At 41.5% G+C, this 17,147-nt stretch overlaps 1 protein-coding gene across 1 annotated transcript in view; it reads left to right on the top strand.

Annotated features, from left to right (window-relative positions):
• Window positions 1–17,147, top strand: part of FSHR (follicle stimulating hormone receptor) — a 134,436-nt gene that overhangs the window by 101,080 nt on the left and 16,209 nt on the right. The window contains exons 5-6 of the mRNA XM_036335533.1: window positions 12,580–12,651; window positions 13,833–13,910. Of these exons, the coding sequence (XP_036191426.1) occupies window positions 12,580–12,651; window positions 13,833–13,910 (150 nt within the window). The remainder of the gene's footprint in view (window positions 1–12,579; window positions 12,652–13,832; window positions 13,911–17,147) is intronic.

Raw genomic sequence — 17,147 nt, forward strand, 5'->3', positions numbered from 1 at the left:
CTCACATGTGGGCCTGTCAGACCTCCTTAGGCTATCTGCTAAGGGCAACCACGCCCTCTACTTTCTCCAGTTGGGGATAATTCCTGGAGATTCTTTCACTGGGACTCACCTCAGCAATTCAGGCTATTTCTTTCCTGCCCCTAAATTCTATTCTGTCTTTCCTTCATTCCTCTTTCATTTGGTTTGTGGGGATAATGAAAGTAACTTTTCTTGTTATAAAAGTATTTGTTGGACATTGTATGGCAAAGGCACGAAGGGCAGGGACTGGGGAGGTAGTATACAGTAGCAAGGAAACACACAGGTTCCACTGCCACCTGTCTGGGCCAGGTGTCAGCTTCTGCCCTTGCTAATTGTGTGACTTTGGAAAATTGGCTTAACTTCTCTAAGTCTCAGTCTTACTTTCTTTAACTTGGGAATAACACTGTCTGCATCTTTGTATTAAATGAAGTACTTGCATTAAATGAAGTACTTGGAAGAATGACTGACATTTAGAAAATTCTCAGTAAATGTTAGCAATTCTTATTAAATTCCTGGCCCTGTGATTTATTAGCTAAGGGAGCCCCTGTAAGGAACTTCATCTCTTTGTACCTTAGTTCTCCCCTCTTCTTAAAGGAATAATAATACCTACCTTTTGAGACTATTGTAGGAATTAATTCAGTAATGATAATCATGGTGATGATGGTGGTATCTCCTTCCCTTTCCAATATTTATAAGATTTTGAAGGCCTCTTTAACTGTTTCTTTTGGATAGGATCCACTGATCAGCATTCAAACATGGAAATACATCATTTGTATTTTTCTAAGAACAAAGGCATCCTTCTTACTGAACTCCTGAGATATCCATAAACATCCTTCCAACAAACAACAGTACATTATCCTGCAGAGTTCTAATGGAGGGCTCCTAACTTCCCTGTACTGTTATTTCCAACCTTGCGGTCCACAGTCTCTCTTACCATCTCCATCAAAATAAAGTTCAGTTCTTCGCACTGCCAGCTGGTTAGCTAATGCTGCCCATGTTTATGTTGATTTACAATTTAATGCTTTTTTTAAATCATACTTTATTGCATTTAAACCTCACAGCAATCTGACGAGTAAGCAGCACAGTAAGAGAACATATGCATTTTATAGACGTAAGCTAGCCTTGCCCGCGGTCCCTGGTCAGTGGGCTCTTCTGAAAGGAATGTGCAGTGCCCTACAGACGGTATTACTCTGAAACATTAGCTATTTATTCAGCAACACTTTCTATGGTGGCTTGGAAAGGATATATACTGGAGTTAAATTTTATATGTTATGGCAGCCACACACATGGCGGAAAGGGTTGGTGCCTCCCCATTTCTGCATCATTTTGGATGTGACTTGGCCAATGAATGCAAACTCATTTGTTCAGTCAACTTTCATTTATTGAAGTCATAGTACATCCGAGGCTTTGTTGTGGATGCTGGCTGTACAAAAGATGACAAGGCAAATGGAGCCCCTACCCTTGTGGAGCTTACTGTTTGAGGAGATAAATAATGCTAAATAATGTCATGTGGTGAAAATGGTATAATGAAAAATAAAGCAAAGAAAGCGGAGAGTGATGCCTTAGAAAGGGTGGTTGAGAAAGGATGGAGGGCCTTGTGAGAGATACAGCAGACACCTGTAGACAGCTCTGGCTCACCTCAAGGAACACAGTCTTCTGGGGGGAAAAGACTATCAACCATTGACCCCTGAAAATAATAACACATCTGTAGAGCTGTGTGGTACTGGTAATAGACAAGAGTACTAACCCAATGCCTTGGCTGGACTCATCAGAAAAAGTTTCTTGATAATAAAGTGAACTTAGCTGCAATTTGAAGGATAGGCAAAATTTAAAAAGATAGTAAGGAAGGAGAAACTTCCTGTGGAAAAAATAGTTGAGTAAAAACAAAAATGTGAAAGAACCATTATGGAATAGGCAGAGGATGGGGAAAAACTGGGTCCCAACTAAAAAGGTGCATATATGCATAACCCAGGGACAGCGGCAATAAGGTGGTGAAGACCTGGGGTGGGGGCAGGCTGGAGGTGATAAAAATGGGACATATGTAGTGTTTTCAACAATAAAAATTTTTTTAAAGGTGTGCACTGGAGAGAAATAAGTATGACTATATTTGGATAGGTTGGTTTTGGTAAGATTGGAAAAACATTAATACAGAGGCATTTAGGTCTAATTCAGTAGGAAAGAGAAAGCCATAAAGATTCTTGAGTAGAAGAGTGGCAAGGTGACAGTGACTTGGGCTGTGGATTGACTACTGGCAGGGTATAGACACACTCAAGGGAGTCCTGCTCAGAGGAAGTGGCCATAATCCAGGGGTACATTAATGGTGGCACCTGGAGAAATAGAAAAGTAATGGGAAACACATTTCCACACAACTATCACTGGTATATGATTCACCTCTATGTCAGACACGGACCAAGTGACTGCAGTGATTTTTGCCCACTCACATCTCATAAACCCCAGTGTTTTCCACACAGAATAATCCTGCAGACAGCACTCATCAAGAATTCAGTCTGGGCCAGAAGTCATCTTACACAGGGACTGTGATGATTGGGAAGAAATTATTAACCACCTCCCTGGTTGTCAGCATTATAAGTATCTAAACATGTTGTCATGACTACAAGGATGTTAGGGCACAATGGAAATTATACAATTGCTTCTTTTATCAGTAATCTATCTAGCACAGCCAACTTTGCCTGCCATTGTCAACTCCAGGAAAATATGGCCAGATTTTCCTTCTGGAACACTAAAGTTCAGGACGAGATTTTAGCCTGAGCATGTCAGTTCAAGGAGGGCAGGACCTCCTCTTGTCGGAGGGCCTAATCTGAAAGAAGGTGACATTTTTAGGCCAGTAACCTCTCGTCCTTGTTCCTCTAACTTGCCCAGTATGCCTTCTCCTGCAAGAAGACCAGGTCTTTTCCATCTGCAAGATAATTATTTGATCCATTAACTCACATCAATATGTTCAGGTCTTGATATTCTTTCCAGGGGATTTTGTATTTTTAAAAATGAAGCCTGGAAAAAGCAATGCTAAGCCCGAGAACTGATCATGATAGACTCCCAGGCAAGGGGCTCTGAGAGAGAGAGATACGTCCCTACAGGAGCCACTCATATAGCATATAGGTAACCATCTAATCCACTCACCTGCAGAGTCTCTGAATTATATTTTCTCAGGCTACACCTTCTTATGAGGTAGGTGTATCCTCAGCTTAATTATTTTGAAATAAGATCTGTCTCTGTCATCAACAGAAATCAGATATAAGGACAAGTCTAGAGAAGGCTCAGAGAGAAAGAAGTCTCAGATTAGCTGTGTAAAATCAGCCCAATTTCTTCCTCGTTGCTAGTATCACCCCCAGACAATGATGGACTAAACCCTTTAAGTCTCAGTTTCTTCATCTGCAAAATGGAAATAACAGAATATGTTTCATGAGGTTAGTCAGATGAGGAAAATGGACTCTACATCCTCGATGACCTCTTTAAGCCTTGTGTCTAATTGTCATCTTCATCAACCTGGGACTCCCAGTGTCGCTGTCTGTCCTGAGTTCAGCATATTCAGACCCAGTATGGAAGGAGAAAGCCCCTCCCCGAGACAGGAGGATCCAGCATCTTATAGATCACTATTTCCCAGATCAGGCTCCTCTCCAGGATTCCAGCTGAGATCCTATGGGCACATTAAACCAGCTACCAATTACTCTCCAAAGCTCAACTCCTGGAGCTAAAGGAATGGGAGGATGAACCCCTGCCACTTCGGTCCCTCACGGATGAGCACAGCCAGCCCCAGCAGGGCCGTAGAGGCCCCGCATGTGGAGGTGAGGCTTAGGAGGCAGGCAGCCCCCGGCGGGCATTGGAGAGGCAAATCACAAATCCTGGGCGCCTGCCTCAGGCACAGGCAGGAGGGAAGACAGCTCAGTGAGCAGGATCTGAAGGGGAGTCAGGAGAATCACAGCCCCCATGGAAAATAAACTGCTGCTGCTGCTTCCACCACTGCAGCCTCCATGCTGGGAGTTTTCTATGGCTGTATTGTCCTTCCAGGCCCTTTCAGATTTGCAGTTATCCCTGGGAGAGGCCACACACTAAGATTTAGAGCGAATACAGGAACTATCAGCCACATCTCTGTAGGGATGAAGGCAGACTCTGAAGCAGAGATGGGCCAGAGGAGGCTGGGAAGTACAGTGGGCAGCAGGGGTAGGCTGGACAATGAGAGGGGGGAGGGTGTCAACTCCAATTACCAGATTCTGTGCCACTCCAGGGTCAGGACCAGGTTTTCTTCATCTCTATGTCCCCAGTGCCAGGCACAAAAAAGACCCTCAACTATTCATGTTTTTCTTCCAGAGGACCCTGGCTGTGATCTAGACCTCTCATGCACCTGTTCTCAAATCCTCTGCCACACTTATTGAGGGACCCATTATTTTCCTCTCTGCCCTCATTCATCTCCTCTGCTTTACCCTTCACAATGGGTGTGAACACAGGCATATTCTAGCCGAATGCTCCCAAAGTCAGCCTGTCCATCTGGGAAGATGTGCTCTGTCTTTTCCATGGCCCGGCTGCAGGAGGAATGCGGTCCAGCTGGCTCAGGACTGAGGGCAATGAAGTGACAGAAGTCACCACGTGATTCCACTGACCTCTAATTTAAAGCAAAATCTATGTCACAGTACAGGGTCTGCCACAGGTCAGCTCCCACACAGGGAGCCATCAATGGGAACGTGTTCGGGTTGAACTTTTCTATTCGGGTGGTGGAGGGTAGCAGCTGCTGTTTTTAGAGAAATATCTTGGGGCGTTACAGCATGTGAACACTGAAGCGGCAAATGCTCTAAGGAAGAGAATTTTCATTTCCAGCAAATATTGTACAATCTGCTGCCATTTAATCATGAGCTGACCCACACCAACCACCCCACAAATAATGTCTAGTTCTAGAGGCGATGAATTGGGGATTCAAAGATAGTAGTGCTAGGAAGAGGGAGCAGGATGTGTGGGAGACGTGCATCGGAAGAAATTAGGCAGCAGCCTCTCTCACAAAGCTCACCCAGCGCAGTCTCTCTAGACAAGAGTCAAACCACAGCAGCCACCAGAACACAGATTCACTGGGCAGGACACCAGAAGCTCTTCTCCTTATAGGAGAGCCACACACCCAGGTCTCAGCCCTTCCCCTGCTTGTGAGAACTTATAAGCAAGGACCAGGCTTCTTTGGGCCTTGAGTGAAGTGGAGAGAAAAAGAATGACTCTCTGTCCTTCAAGCCAATGTAAGAAAGGGAGGAGATGAGTCAGAGTGGGAGAACTTTAAAAGTTCAAAACAGCAAATGAGTGCAAGCCCTACTAATCGCTCAAGGCATTGCTGGGTGGTGTAGGGATAGGGAACAGAATCAAAATTTAGGAAGTACTTTCACTTTGTATTAACTTATGTAGACTTTTAAAAGCCCTGTGAGATATTTATGGATGGCTCCATTTTACAGATGGGAAACTTGAGGTTTGGAGATGACTGACTTGCCCAAACTCACAGAATGGACTTAAGAAATGATCTTGGGGCAGGAGGGCAGGGAAAATGGTACTTGTTGAGCATCTACTTACTAAATGGCAGACCCTACACTAGGCATCTCATTCACATAATTCATCTCATCTTCCAGTCTTCCAAAACAGTGAGGCCTGTATTTTCCCTGATTCACAAATGAGGATTTTTTTGAAACTCGGAGATTATGTATTTGATAGAACCGAGCACTGAAGGCAGGAATGTCTGACTCCCACCCAGTACGTCCTGCTCTCAGCACCACATACCTGGAGAGGCGTAGGGTGTGGATGACGCCTATGCAAGTGGACCCAGTGTTCTGAGCACAAAATTGACACTTCATTCGCGTTTGCCATTTAGGACCTGTGAGCACCTACACAGGCTAAATTGAAATATACCTAAAAAGTAGCTTTCTAAATAATTAATGTTAGAAATGAGTTTGGGGAAGGGTGTGCAAACTGTTTAAAATATTAACTCTTCTGCAACTCCCCTATGTAATTTAAAAGTAACCGCTTACCACGAATTAATAGTTTGATTAAAGTTATTCTTACATCAGCATCCAGGAAGGTCTCAAAAGAGTAGCACTTGGCAACGCTCTGTTAGCATAGGTCTAACCTGGAGAGATCTTTAGGTTTTGAAAGTCCTTGTTGGCCAATGTGGTATAATGGAAAGAAATCAGCAAGAGGCATGGGAACCAGAATGCCTAGATTTTTTTCTTCCACCTTCTAAGAGACAAGTTAACTGAAACTCTCTAAGCCTCAGTTTCCTCATATACAAAATGGAGCTACTAATACCTGCCTCATGAGTTGTGGGCAAAATTAAGTGACTTTATTATAGGAAAGACATTTACAATGGTGCCTAATATGGAAGTAAGGGCACTGGTAAGCATTAACTGTTATTCTTTCTTGTTCAAGTCTAGACATTTAGGCAATTCATTTACTCTCTGTGAGCATTGCCTCCCTTCTCTATAAGGTGAAAATCATAATTCTGCTCATCTTAGAAACTCACTGTGAAGTCAGATGAGGTACTCTAAAATAACTCTGTGGGTCATATATGCTACACAAATATGAAGCAAGGTTTTTTTCCAGTCTTTTCTTGTTAGAGGCTGGGTCAGAACTGTGACCAGGTCCTAGGACTCCAGTTACTTTCTAAATAGCAGTCCACTAAGCTATTGCCACCTTAGCCAGCCTCTTGCTTGGGCCCAAGTCAGATACTGGTCACTGGGCCCCCCAAACAGGAGGGGACAGCCATGCACCTTGCCACCTGGTCTTCTTAAAGTCCTTCTCTCAACCAAGTGAAGTAGCTCCCACCTTTCCCCATGGTGGGAAGGGAAAATTCACAGTTGTCTCCAGAAACCCTTCTCACAAGGTCTCTATACTGTTTTCATGTCCAATAGGAATGAGCGGTTAAAAATTGTGCAACTGGATGCCAGAAACCTGGAATGTAGCACCTCTCATAGTTTGGTGTGTCAAGGAAAACTCGGACATCCTGATACACTGAGATCCGCCCTAGCCCCAAAGGGATCCTGTAGCATGCTCCAAGCTGAAAGAACAAATAACCAATAGTGAGAGCTGCAAAATAGCCCAACACAAACTTCTTTTTGTACATTAAAAACACACCTTTTATCAAAGGTTCATCTTCAGTTTCGTTTCCTTTTGATTTGGTTGGCCATTAAAGAACATGGTTTCTTTTTACCCAGACATGGTATGTGTAGAGGTTAATGGTTGGGCTAGGAGTAGGGATCTCATCCTGTGACTAATGTATTCTGTACAACTACAGAGAAGTTTTTCAGAGCCTCTGACCTTACCTCTCCAGGCTGTAATCTAAAGGGGGCCATCTAAAAATACCTGAGCTCACTAAGCTGGGCCCCTTCCACTCTGATATGAGGATGGTAGTGATACCTGTCTCCTAAGGTAAAGGAGAGGAATAAATAAAATAATCAATGTTAAGTGCGTGGCGCGGTGCCTGGTGCAGAGGAAGTGTTCAATAAATGTTGGCCATTATTATTATTAATCCTACTTTCCAGAGCATTGCAGCACAAATCTATTACCATTTCCTCCTGGCAGCCCTTCAGAATCTCAGGCTTATCTTCCCAAGCAAAACATCCTATGCATTGGACAATTTAGTCTTGATTCCTCACCCCATCAGCAAAAAAAAAAAAGAAAAGAAAAGAAAGAAAAGAAAACTTGTCCCAAAATAATTGTATTTATTTATAAGCAGATGCACATGCAATTGCAGTATAAATGTGTGCATTACAAAATATACACAAAAATAATATTGTAAAGTATAAATAAAAATGAATTAAATAATATGCTTTTACATTTACATCTTGCCTCATATGCCATTTTATATGGCACAAAAAGCCTATTTTACTTTCACTACATTTGTTATAGTAACAAGACTTTAAAGAAATAAATGTCATAGGATGTGCTTCATTAATTTTTAACTAGAGGCCCAGTGCACGAAATTTGCACTCGGCGTGGTGGGGAAGGGGGGCACCTCAGCTCAAATTGCGAGAGGGCATAGGCCAGGTCAAGGGACCCCACTGGTGCACAGTCAGGGCTTGGGAGGGATGTGGGAGGTTGGCCAACTGGGGAGGGACTGTGGGAGGGCTCCAGGGCATGTCCGGCCCATCTCGCTCAGTCCCAATTGGCCAGACCCCAGCAGCAAGCCAACCTACCAGTTGGAGCATCTGCCCCCTGGTGGTCAGTACATGTCATAGCGAGCAGTTGAGCGGCCTTAGCATATCATTAGCATATTATGCTTTGATTGGTTGAACAGACAACCAGACACTTAGTATGCTTTGATTGGTTGAAAGGACAACCAGACGACCTGACACTTAGCATATTAGGCTTTTATTATATAGGATCCTTTGTTTAACACTGATAAAAGCAATTCACAGGTCATATCAATACTAGATTTCAATGGCTGTCAAAGCTGAGAACAAAACTTCACTGAAATAAGTAGATACAATGGAATGCAAGCCTATAGCTGCATCCTTGACTCATGCTTAGTGTTCAACTCCTAAACTTTTATGCAAATATTTTTATGAAAGTTAGCTAGTATATTTTCTTTCCTAATGTCAATCAGATGTTCTTACCAACAATCCATAAGATGTACACTTTTATAATTCTCATGAAAGTATGCAAAACCTAATAAAAACTTAAATAGGTTATAAAGTTGTATTTCCTTGTTTTTAAAAATATGCAAAAGTGTTCATAAATGATGACATGCATTATTTTTAGCAATAAATTAACCATTTTTATGCATTTTTAAAAATGCTTTTTATGCCACAGATTTCTTTCAAATGCTGTTTTATTCCTCCTCATTGATACATCACCTTTCACTTAAAGATACAAATAAAATATGTCTAATTGAAAATATCTGTCTTTTAACACTATTTGACAACCATTTTTCATCACAGAAAAAGTCAATAAATTTGTATCACTTGTATGTTTGTTTTAAAAATGTGTAAATCACTTTCAATTTTGTCAAATCTTTGTAGTAATTGCCCTTGAGATGGCCAACAAACCTCTAGGTGATGATATGATCAGGACCTAGAGACTAGACAGAATCAGACAGAAAAAGGTGGATCCAGGCAGGTTTAACAGAAGGAAGAGGAATAAGTTAGAGAAAAGAGGAAGGAAGAATCTGGGAGACTTAGCTGTGGCTTCCAGTGGTTCCAAAAAGACACAAGGAGCATCAGGCAGCAGATAACAAGCCAGACCACTCAGGCATCATGGAAGGCCCACGGAGACAATGAAGAACCAGATCTAGAAACAGCATTGCAGTACCCAAAAGAACTAAGGAAAAGCAAGGTCATGCTCCTAGGGGAAAACGGATATCAGATGGGTCTCAGTTATGGCAAATGGAATATAAGGCTGGAGCATGACGTTGGATGTGGTGCTAAGTTCTCCTGTAGGGTAAATTCATCATTTCCCTGGAAACAAGGTGAAGGAGCTAAAAGCTTCAGGTATCCCTTTAAGGCCATACATATTAAAAAGTGGTATAGCCAGGACTTGAACCCAATCCTCTAACACCAGAACTGCTAGCTTTGAGGCTCTGCTACTTGCCTTGAGAATAGGACCAGGGCCCAATTGTTAAACCAGAATATTAGGTCAAAACAGAATATGCAGCCAGGCTAATAGGGATGAACTCTTTAAAATCCTGCCCTTGGGCTCATTAAATTCCCCTTGATTGCTAAGGAGTCTGGTTTCCATGGAGACTGAGCCAAGTTTGAGCTGAGTATGAGTTAAATGGGCCCAGTTATGAAAGTGTGAGACAGGAGGCAGGAAACCAGGCAGGATGTGAAACAGGGCACAGAGGTGTCTAACTTGATATTACTCAGTCCACAACCTTTCCAGTCCAGAGATATGAAATGGCTTGTGTCCAGTTTAGGCCAGAGTTGGCATGTTGGTTCTCCTGATCCCTGACCTCCAAAACTCCCTGCCCCTGTTTAAGATTAATTACTCCAAGTAGCAGTGATACCTGACAAGTATGTTAACTAGGATTTTGATACATTCTTGGTGAAAAAAAGCAAGAAACATCTTTGAAACAGCAACCAATTAACTCAATATTTTATGAACACATAATGCATTCCAAATCTACACACAGATTTAATAGATTGTCAGAAAATATTAAATGTGATCCTTGTTTTGATGTTTCATTATGGGAATGTTGCATAGACACATGAGAAGAGATCTAAAAATAAAAGGCTGCTATGATTAAATAACAAATGTGGAGTAGGACTGTGCCAAGCTAGTAGGTATTTAGTTATGGCAATGTTTCTGTTGGGAATGAGTAGAATTGCAGAGGTTATAGAAAGCAACCATGAAAGCTAATTGTTCTGGATGACACATCAAACTCCAAAGGTTAACAGAAGTTATCTCTCAGTAGTGAAACTAAAGATGATTTTTACTTTCTTCTGAAGATGTTCCCAAATTTTTCCATAAGTCTCACAATAAATAGATATTACTTTTATATTCAAAGAATATATTTTTTTAAAATAACCAAAGGATATAGAACAACTAGAACTCTTATACATACATTGCTGGTGGGAAAGCAAAATGGTACAGCCACTTTGGAGATCAGTTTGGCAGTTTCTAACAAAGTTAAGCATTCACTTACCATACTAACCAGAAATCCCACTCACAGTAATTTACCCAATAAAAATGTTTTCCTTCCCTCTCCTCCCTCCTCCCACAGTACACAAATGTTTAAAAAGCTTTTTTTATATAACCACAAAAAGTAGAAATGACCTATGTGCCCTTCATAATGAAGGTGAATGGATAAACTATGGTATATCAATGCAATGGACTACTACTCAACAATAAAATGCAATGAACACACCACGACATGGAAGAATCTCAAGTGTGTTATACTATGTGAAAGAAGCCAGATTCAAAAATTTCACAATATATAACTGTACTGATATGACATTTTATAAAAGGCAAAATTTCAGGAACAGAAATAAATTCGCAGGTGCTAGGTATAGCATGTTAACAATCCCTTCCCCCAAATAAAAAGCATTGGAAGACCATCTCAAGGGTGGCTGAAGTACATAATCAAAAGAAGAATTGAGCAAGATGGGTTCTATATAGATCATTAGGAATGAAGAGGGACCAAAAGATTTGAGAACCATTACAGGGAGCCCATAGGAAGAATTCCCTGACTCTTTAAATACAGAGAACAAGACACCAAAGACTACTCTAAGACCATAAGCCCCCAAAGACACAATCCTTCACAATGATGAGAGCACCAGTGAAGGTTCTTTCGACTGACGCAATCATGACCAACTCTGGCTTAGGAAGCCACACACAGGAAAGGTAAACGGGAGCGGGGAGGTATGGGAAGGATTCTGAGTAACTCACAAGAGTGAGGGAAACGCTGAGGAACAGTGTGTCAGACAACTCTCAGATGTCACTTGAAAGCCTTCTCCACGACTGCTGTGGCACCCAGCTCCACCCAAATGTCAACCAGCTCAATGCAGGTACAAACTGAACAGCACCCAGGCTGGCCTTGTGTACCACTCTATCCTGGGGATTACCACTCTTTCATACCACTCTAGGATACCCAGTAGGAACTCACTGGGCACTCTCAGTGTGCGAGGCAGAAGCAGAGAGTTAAGACCATTAGGACACATTGGACCAACAGGAAATAGTAGTCTATAGATAAATGCTTTCCCTTGTCCCTTATTCAGAGGAACAGTTCTGAGATCCTTCTTGAAAACTTCTAAATTAAGTCCTTGGCATTAAGTACCAGTCACCAATTGTGGTGGCCAACTCAATACCTTATCCTGGTATTACTTATCTTTCCTCCCTCCCTGTTTCATTCCCCCCAAATCAAACTCTCTGAACTCATATTATCAAATATATACCAACTCGACTCTAACCAGACTCCAACCTTTTCCCAGGAGACAGTTACATGCATACCCTGCTGTGGAGAGGCATGGAACTCATGCTCTAATCTCAACCGAATAATTTGGAATGGAGGAGAGACAGTTCTCCAAAGAATATGAGGAGATTAGAAACAAAAAATGATTTGGGAAAATTTTGTTATCTAGTTGAAAAGCACACACTTTGGTTAGGTTTTAATCATTATTGTTGAAAGTACTACAGATGTCCCCTTTTTCCTCATTGACTCCTTGTGGCCCATACTTGCCCTCCACCCGGGCCTTCACCATACTATTGTCTGTGTCCATTGGTTATGAATATATGCATATAAGTTCTTTGGTTAATCTTTTGGATCATACTGACTTCTTAATCTTAAAAAAAAAAAAAAAGTCTGCATTGTGGCATACTAGCCCCTGAGTGCCTGAGGTGCAAGTTTCTCTTCTCTAAGGATTCAATAGCTCACTAGGCCTTAGTTAAAACCTTAAAATAGAAAATGTAAGTATGATTCATATATATTATGGGATTTTTCTGGTACGTTTTTCTAATAGCTCAAAATTAATATTTTAAACATAAAAAGCTTATACTTTAGCAATTGTTAAAATAGCCAGTTTTATTTTACCTCATTCTCATTTTCTCTCTCTCTCTCTCTCTTTCTCTCTCTCTCTCTCTCTCTAGGTTAATATCCAACACGGGTATTAAGCACTTTCCAACTGTTCACAAGATTCAATCTCTCCAAAAGGTTCTACTGTAAGTTTCTCCTTGAGTGGTTACCAACACTTTACTTGGGAGCTGTCTTGCCCATCAGCCTCTGGGCCTGTAATATGCATTGTTTAGTCTGCATCTTCCAATTATGTTGTTTTGGCTGAGCAGAGCTAGGAAGGCAAACAGCGAATGGCCTTGGTTTTACCTAAAGGCCTCTAATCTCAGTCTGGAGGAAGTCAGCAGGCTCCTCAATAGGACAGGTGTCAACAGAGCCAGCTTGTAGCAAACCAAGCAGTCTCTCCTGCCTTTGCTATTTAGTGCCTGGTATACGGTTTCCCCTGAAACGTCCCTGTCTTCCACCATCCTTTCTTCTTCCCCCCAGAATGCCCATGCTGCTCCAGGACTAAAGAAACCACCTGACAAACAAATTCAAACTATATTAGTGACATAATGTATTTGCCTTTTCTCAAGGCACCTGACTTTGAAAGAGGAGGAGAAAGGCAATGTATAATGTGAAGTTGTAAGAATCTGAACAGACCCAGAAGGAAATGGAAATGGTGGCGGGGGGGCGGGGGGGGGGGGTACATAGGCAGCTAAGGAGGAAGGAGAGGAAATGGAGATCGAGAGGGACAAAGAAAGATAGAGAATCTCCCAAAGTTTCTCAGATTATTCTGAGCAATTTACTACTTCTACGTTTATATGTTAGATCAGACCCCACAGGGAAGACAGAAAAATGAGACTTTCTCCAGCCTTTTGTTCAGGAGAGAAAAACCAATGATAACACTTTCCTGTGACCCCAGGAGAACAGAAGACAGGAAACTGGCATAAGAAGGGGATGGAGGTGGGAGGAAGACGAAGGCCCAACTAAGGTGAATGGGGGAGTTTGGGATGGAGCTGAAAGGTCAGCTTAGGTGTTTTGTCATATTTGAGCAGACACCAGCTGTGGAGACAAGAACAATAAATGTTAGGACCTTAACACAGTGAAATTAGCTGAGAAAACTTTCAAAGAGAACATCTTACATGTATATAATTCCATTGTTAATAACTAATATAATAAAGGTAACTTAGATGTCATTTATTTCCCAAACTTTGAACTCATCATTGTTCAGATATAATGATTGAAATATTACCTCAGCTAAAGACTACGTTATGCCAAGTAACTAAAAGTGGGAAGGTCACGTGAGTGGAGCTAACTAAACATCTAATCCGTCTGCACTTTCTTCTAGAGATGTTCAAGACAATATACACATCCACACAGTGGGAAGAAATTCTTTCATGGGACTGAGTTTTGAAAGTCTAATTCTGTAAGTAGAGAAAAACAAAATCCAGTGGAGGACCGTTTGGTTTTTCATTTAATCATCTCTCTCATAACAGGATACTCGTTTTTCATCCGGGTAACTTTGGCATCTCACCATTTAAATTTCTCCCTGGTTCTGTGTTTTTCTCTCATGGCTCATCTTTGCATTTCAGAATCACAACATGGAATCGTGTTAATAATGTATGAAGCTGTGGTGTGATTCAAGTATTTAAAATTGCTCTTTGAATGATGGTCTCCTGTGATGCAACATCTGTTCAGAAGGACAGAATAGCTCACGCATCAATAAAGCTAGTTATTGCCTGGCAAGGCTTTTGTTGCCGAAAGAAAAAGACAGGAAGGAGGCTGAATCCAGGAAGATACGCATCTTCCCTGAGAACTATGCGAAGCAGCTCCATTCAGTCCCACGCTGAGCATAAGATGACTTCTCATTTTCTTGGAACAATCACGTTTTTTTAATGAGCTTGAGTTATTCCATCTGACTTCTGGGAAAGTTCTTAATGCACTTTGTGTCATTAGTGAACTACCTTCTAATATTCTGTGCCAGGATCCTGAGTGGCAGTGTAGCCACTTCCCCCGATGGCCAAGAAATAGGGCTCTAGGGGCTCCCCAAGTGTTTGTGAGATCCTTGGAAGTCAGATGAACAGATGACTTTTAGGGAACCAGTAACTGCAATTACATCTGTAAGGAAAGCATTTTATCTTTCTATTTCACACATTGTTGTATTATTTTAAAAATCTATACGTGTGTTTTTAATATGCCAATGTGTACAAAAGGTAAGTTTCAGTCTGGAAAGAATTTTCATCCTTTTCAAAACAATAATATGACCAGCTGGGGAGAGGGAGAGGGAGAGGGGGAGGGGGAGGGGGGAGAGGGAGGGGGGAGAGGGAGGGGGGAGAGGGAGGGGGAGAGGGAGAAATAGTAGAGATAAGCGCATAGTTAAGAATAAAGCTAAGCACAGTATTTGATATAAGTTAGAGAAAAAAGGAAAAGGTTTGAAAGAGACTAGCAGAGGAATTGGATGTGAGAAGGAAAAAAATAAAATCAAAGGCATATATTCAGAGTACACAGTATTAGAATAAAAATTATAGATGAATAATACTTAATCCTTTCACTTAATATGTTCTTGGTAATTGGAATTTGTGTGTGTGTGTGTGTGTGTGTGTGTGTGTTTGTGTGTGTGTGTGTGTGTTGGAATGAGCTGATGAAGGTGTGGCAAGTATGAGAGAATGAGAAAGCAAAAGAAATTAACTAAAATACAAACAAAATAAAAGACATGCAAAGTAAAAGCAACTATTCTAAAAATAAAGAAGACAATTTTATTCTGGTTGGCCTGTGATGTGAAGGTTGAAGAAAAAGTTAAAATGAGGAAAAGAAGGTTGAGAAAGGAGGTTGTGTCCAGTTGGGCTTTAAAAGATGAGTGGGGTTAGGCAGAGCAAAGGGTAAGCAGAGGAAGCAGAATCATCAAGACCATGGAGGTTAAAAAAGAAAAAGGTAAAAGGAGCTTTTAGAAACTAATGAGTACCTGCCCATTACGTGTAACACAAACACAACAGAAAAAGGATTCCTGGGCCACAGTACAGAGGGAGAAGATTAGTGACCAATGTAACCAGTTGTACCTGTATGTTGGCATTTCTTTAAATCTTTCTCTAAGCATATGTATTATTTTTAAACTCAGTAATTCAAAATTAGTTAATATTATAATATGGCAAATTTATCAATAGAATATCTTTCTAGAAAAGATATAATTAAGCAGGAGTGGGCTGTCATTCTCACAGTTTTGCACATTAACATACATCTTTTTTGTCCAGAACCTAAGACAGAAGGCGAAGTATCCTAGCCCTTTTAGCTTTACCTCTCCCCAAGTGGAGGCAAAGGCCTGAGGGAATAAGAATTTATGAAGGATCCTTGCAAACCCAAACCTACAAACGAAATGTGCATAACGTAACTGCTCTTTCCCAACTCCTATTCATGGACACTGTGGTTCCTCAGAATTCAGAACATACTTTCCTTTCCAAAGAATTAAAACTTGTCAGATATGTCTCTAAGGATAAAGTCACATTTGTGAGAACAAAATCCATTTTTCTTACTTCAGATGGTTCTTAGTCCACAAATAATAGAATCAGAAGATCCATACTCAACACAGCTTAAGATGCCACTTATTCTTAGTTTGGGTGCCATGACTGGACACAGGAGCACTTCCTCCCACCAGGGACATCCAAGTACATGCAGAAAAAAAATGCATGACAAATGGCACTGATGAGTGAAAAAGTTCTCAGTGCATTGGCATTTTTCAAAATCCTGAGGCCCTATTCAGATAGATAGATATAGATAGATATAGATATAGATATAGATATAGATATATAGATATATAGACTAGAGGCCCGGTGCATGAAATTCGTGCAGGGGGGGGGGGTGTCCCTCAGTCTGGCCTGCACCCTCTCACAATCCAGGACCGCTGGCTCCTAACCGCTCACCTGCCTGCCTGCCTGATTGCCCCTAACCACTCTACCTGCCTGCCTCATTGTCCCTAACTACTCGCCTGCCTGCCTGATCACCCCTAACTGCCTCTGCCTCAGTCCCCACCACTGTAGCTTCGTCTGGAAGGATGTCCAGAATGACATCCAGAAGGTCGTTCAGCTGTCCAGTCTAATTAGCATATTATGCTTTTATTATTATAGATATAGATATATATACTTATATATATAGATATATATACTTATAAATATATATCCAATAATGAAGGATTGTCAGTTGACTAGTGCCTTGGGGGAAATAGCAGTAAAAGCCTACCTTGTGGAGGCCTCCGAATCCTTCCCCACCACCATCTGCTCCTACAACCCGAGGGTCTGAATGGAGAAAGTACCTAGTTATGGCCAATCAGCAGACTGGCATAATTCAGAAAAAAAATAATGTTACATGCATGCCAGTTCCCAGCACACCCTGACCACAAGACAGGCTCACTCCAGGTGAATTTCCTTCCTTCCTCATTGGCTTCCATCTCACCTGCTTGCCTCTCAATGAAGTTCCGTGGGCCAGCACCTTGACTCTGTAGGCTGAAGACAGACTTTGTTTCTGGAGCCTCCTAACCCTCTACTGAGTGAACACTCTAAGGACACCATGACTTGGTTAATCTTTTGCTGATGCTCTGTCCAGGTTGTCATCATTGCTATCATCATCATCATCATCATCATCATCCTCATCTTATTTTAAAACCAGCAATACT

The sequence above is a fragment of the Myotis myotis genome, unplaced genomic scaffold (assembly GCF_014108235.1).
Source record: "Myotis myotis isolate mMyoMyo1 unplaced genomic scaffold, mMyoMyo1.p scaffold_m19_p_14, whole genome shotgun sequence".
NCBI lineage: Eukaryota > Metazoa > Chordata > Mammalia > Chiroptera > Vespertilionidae > Myotis > Myotis myotis.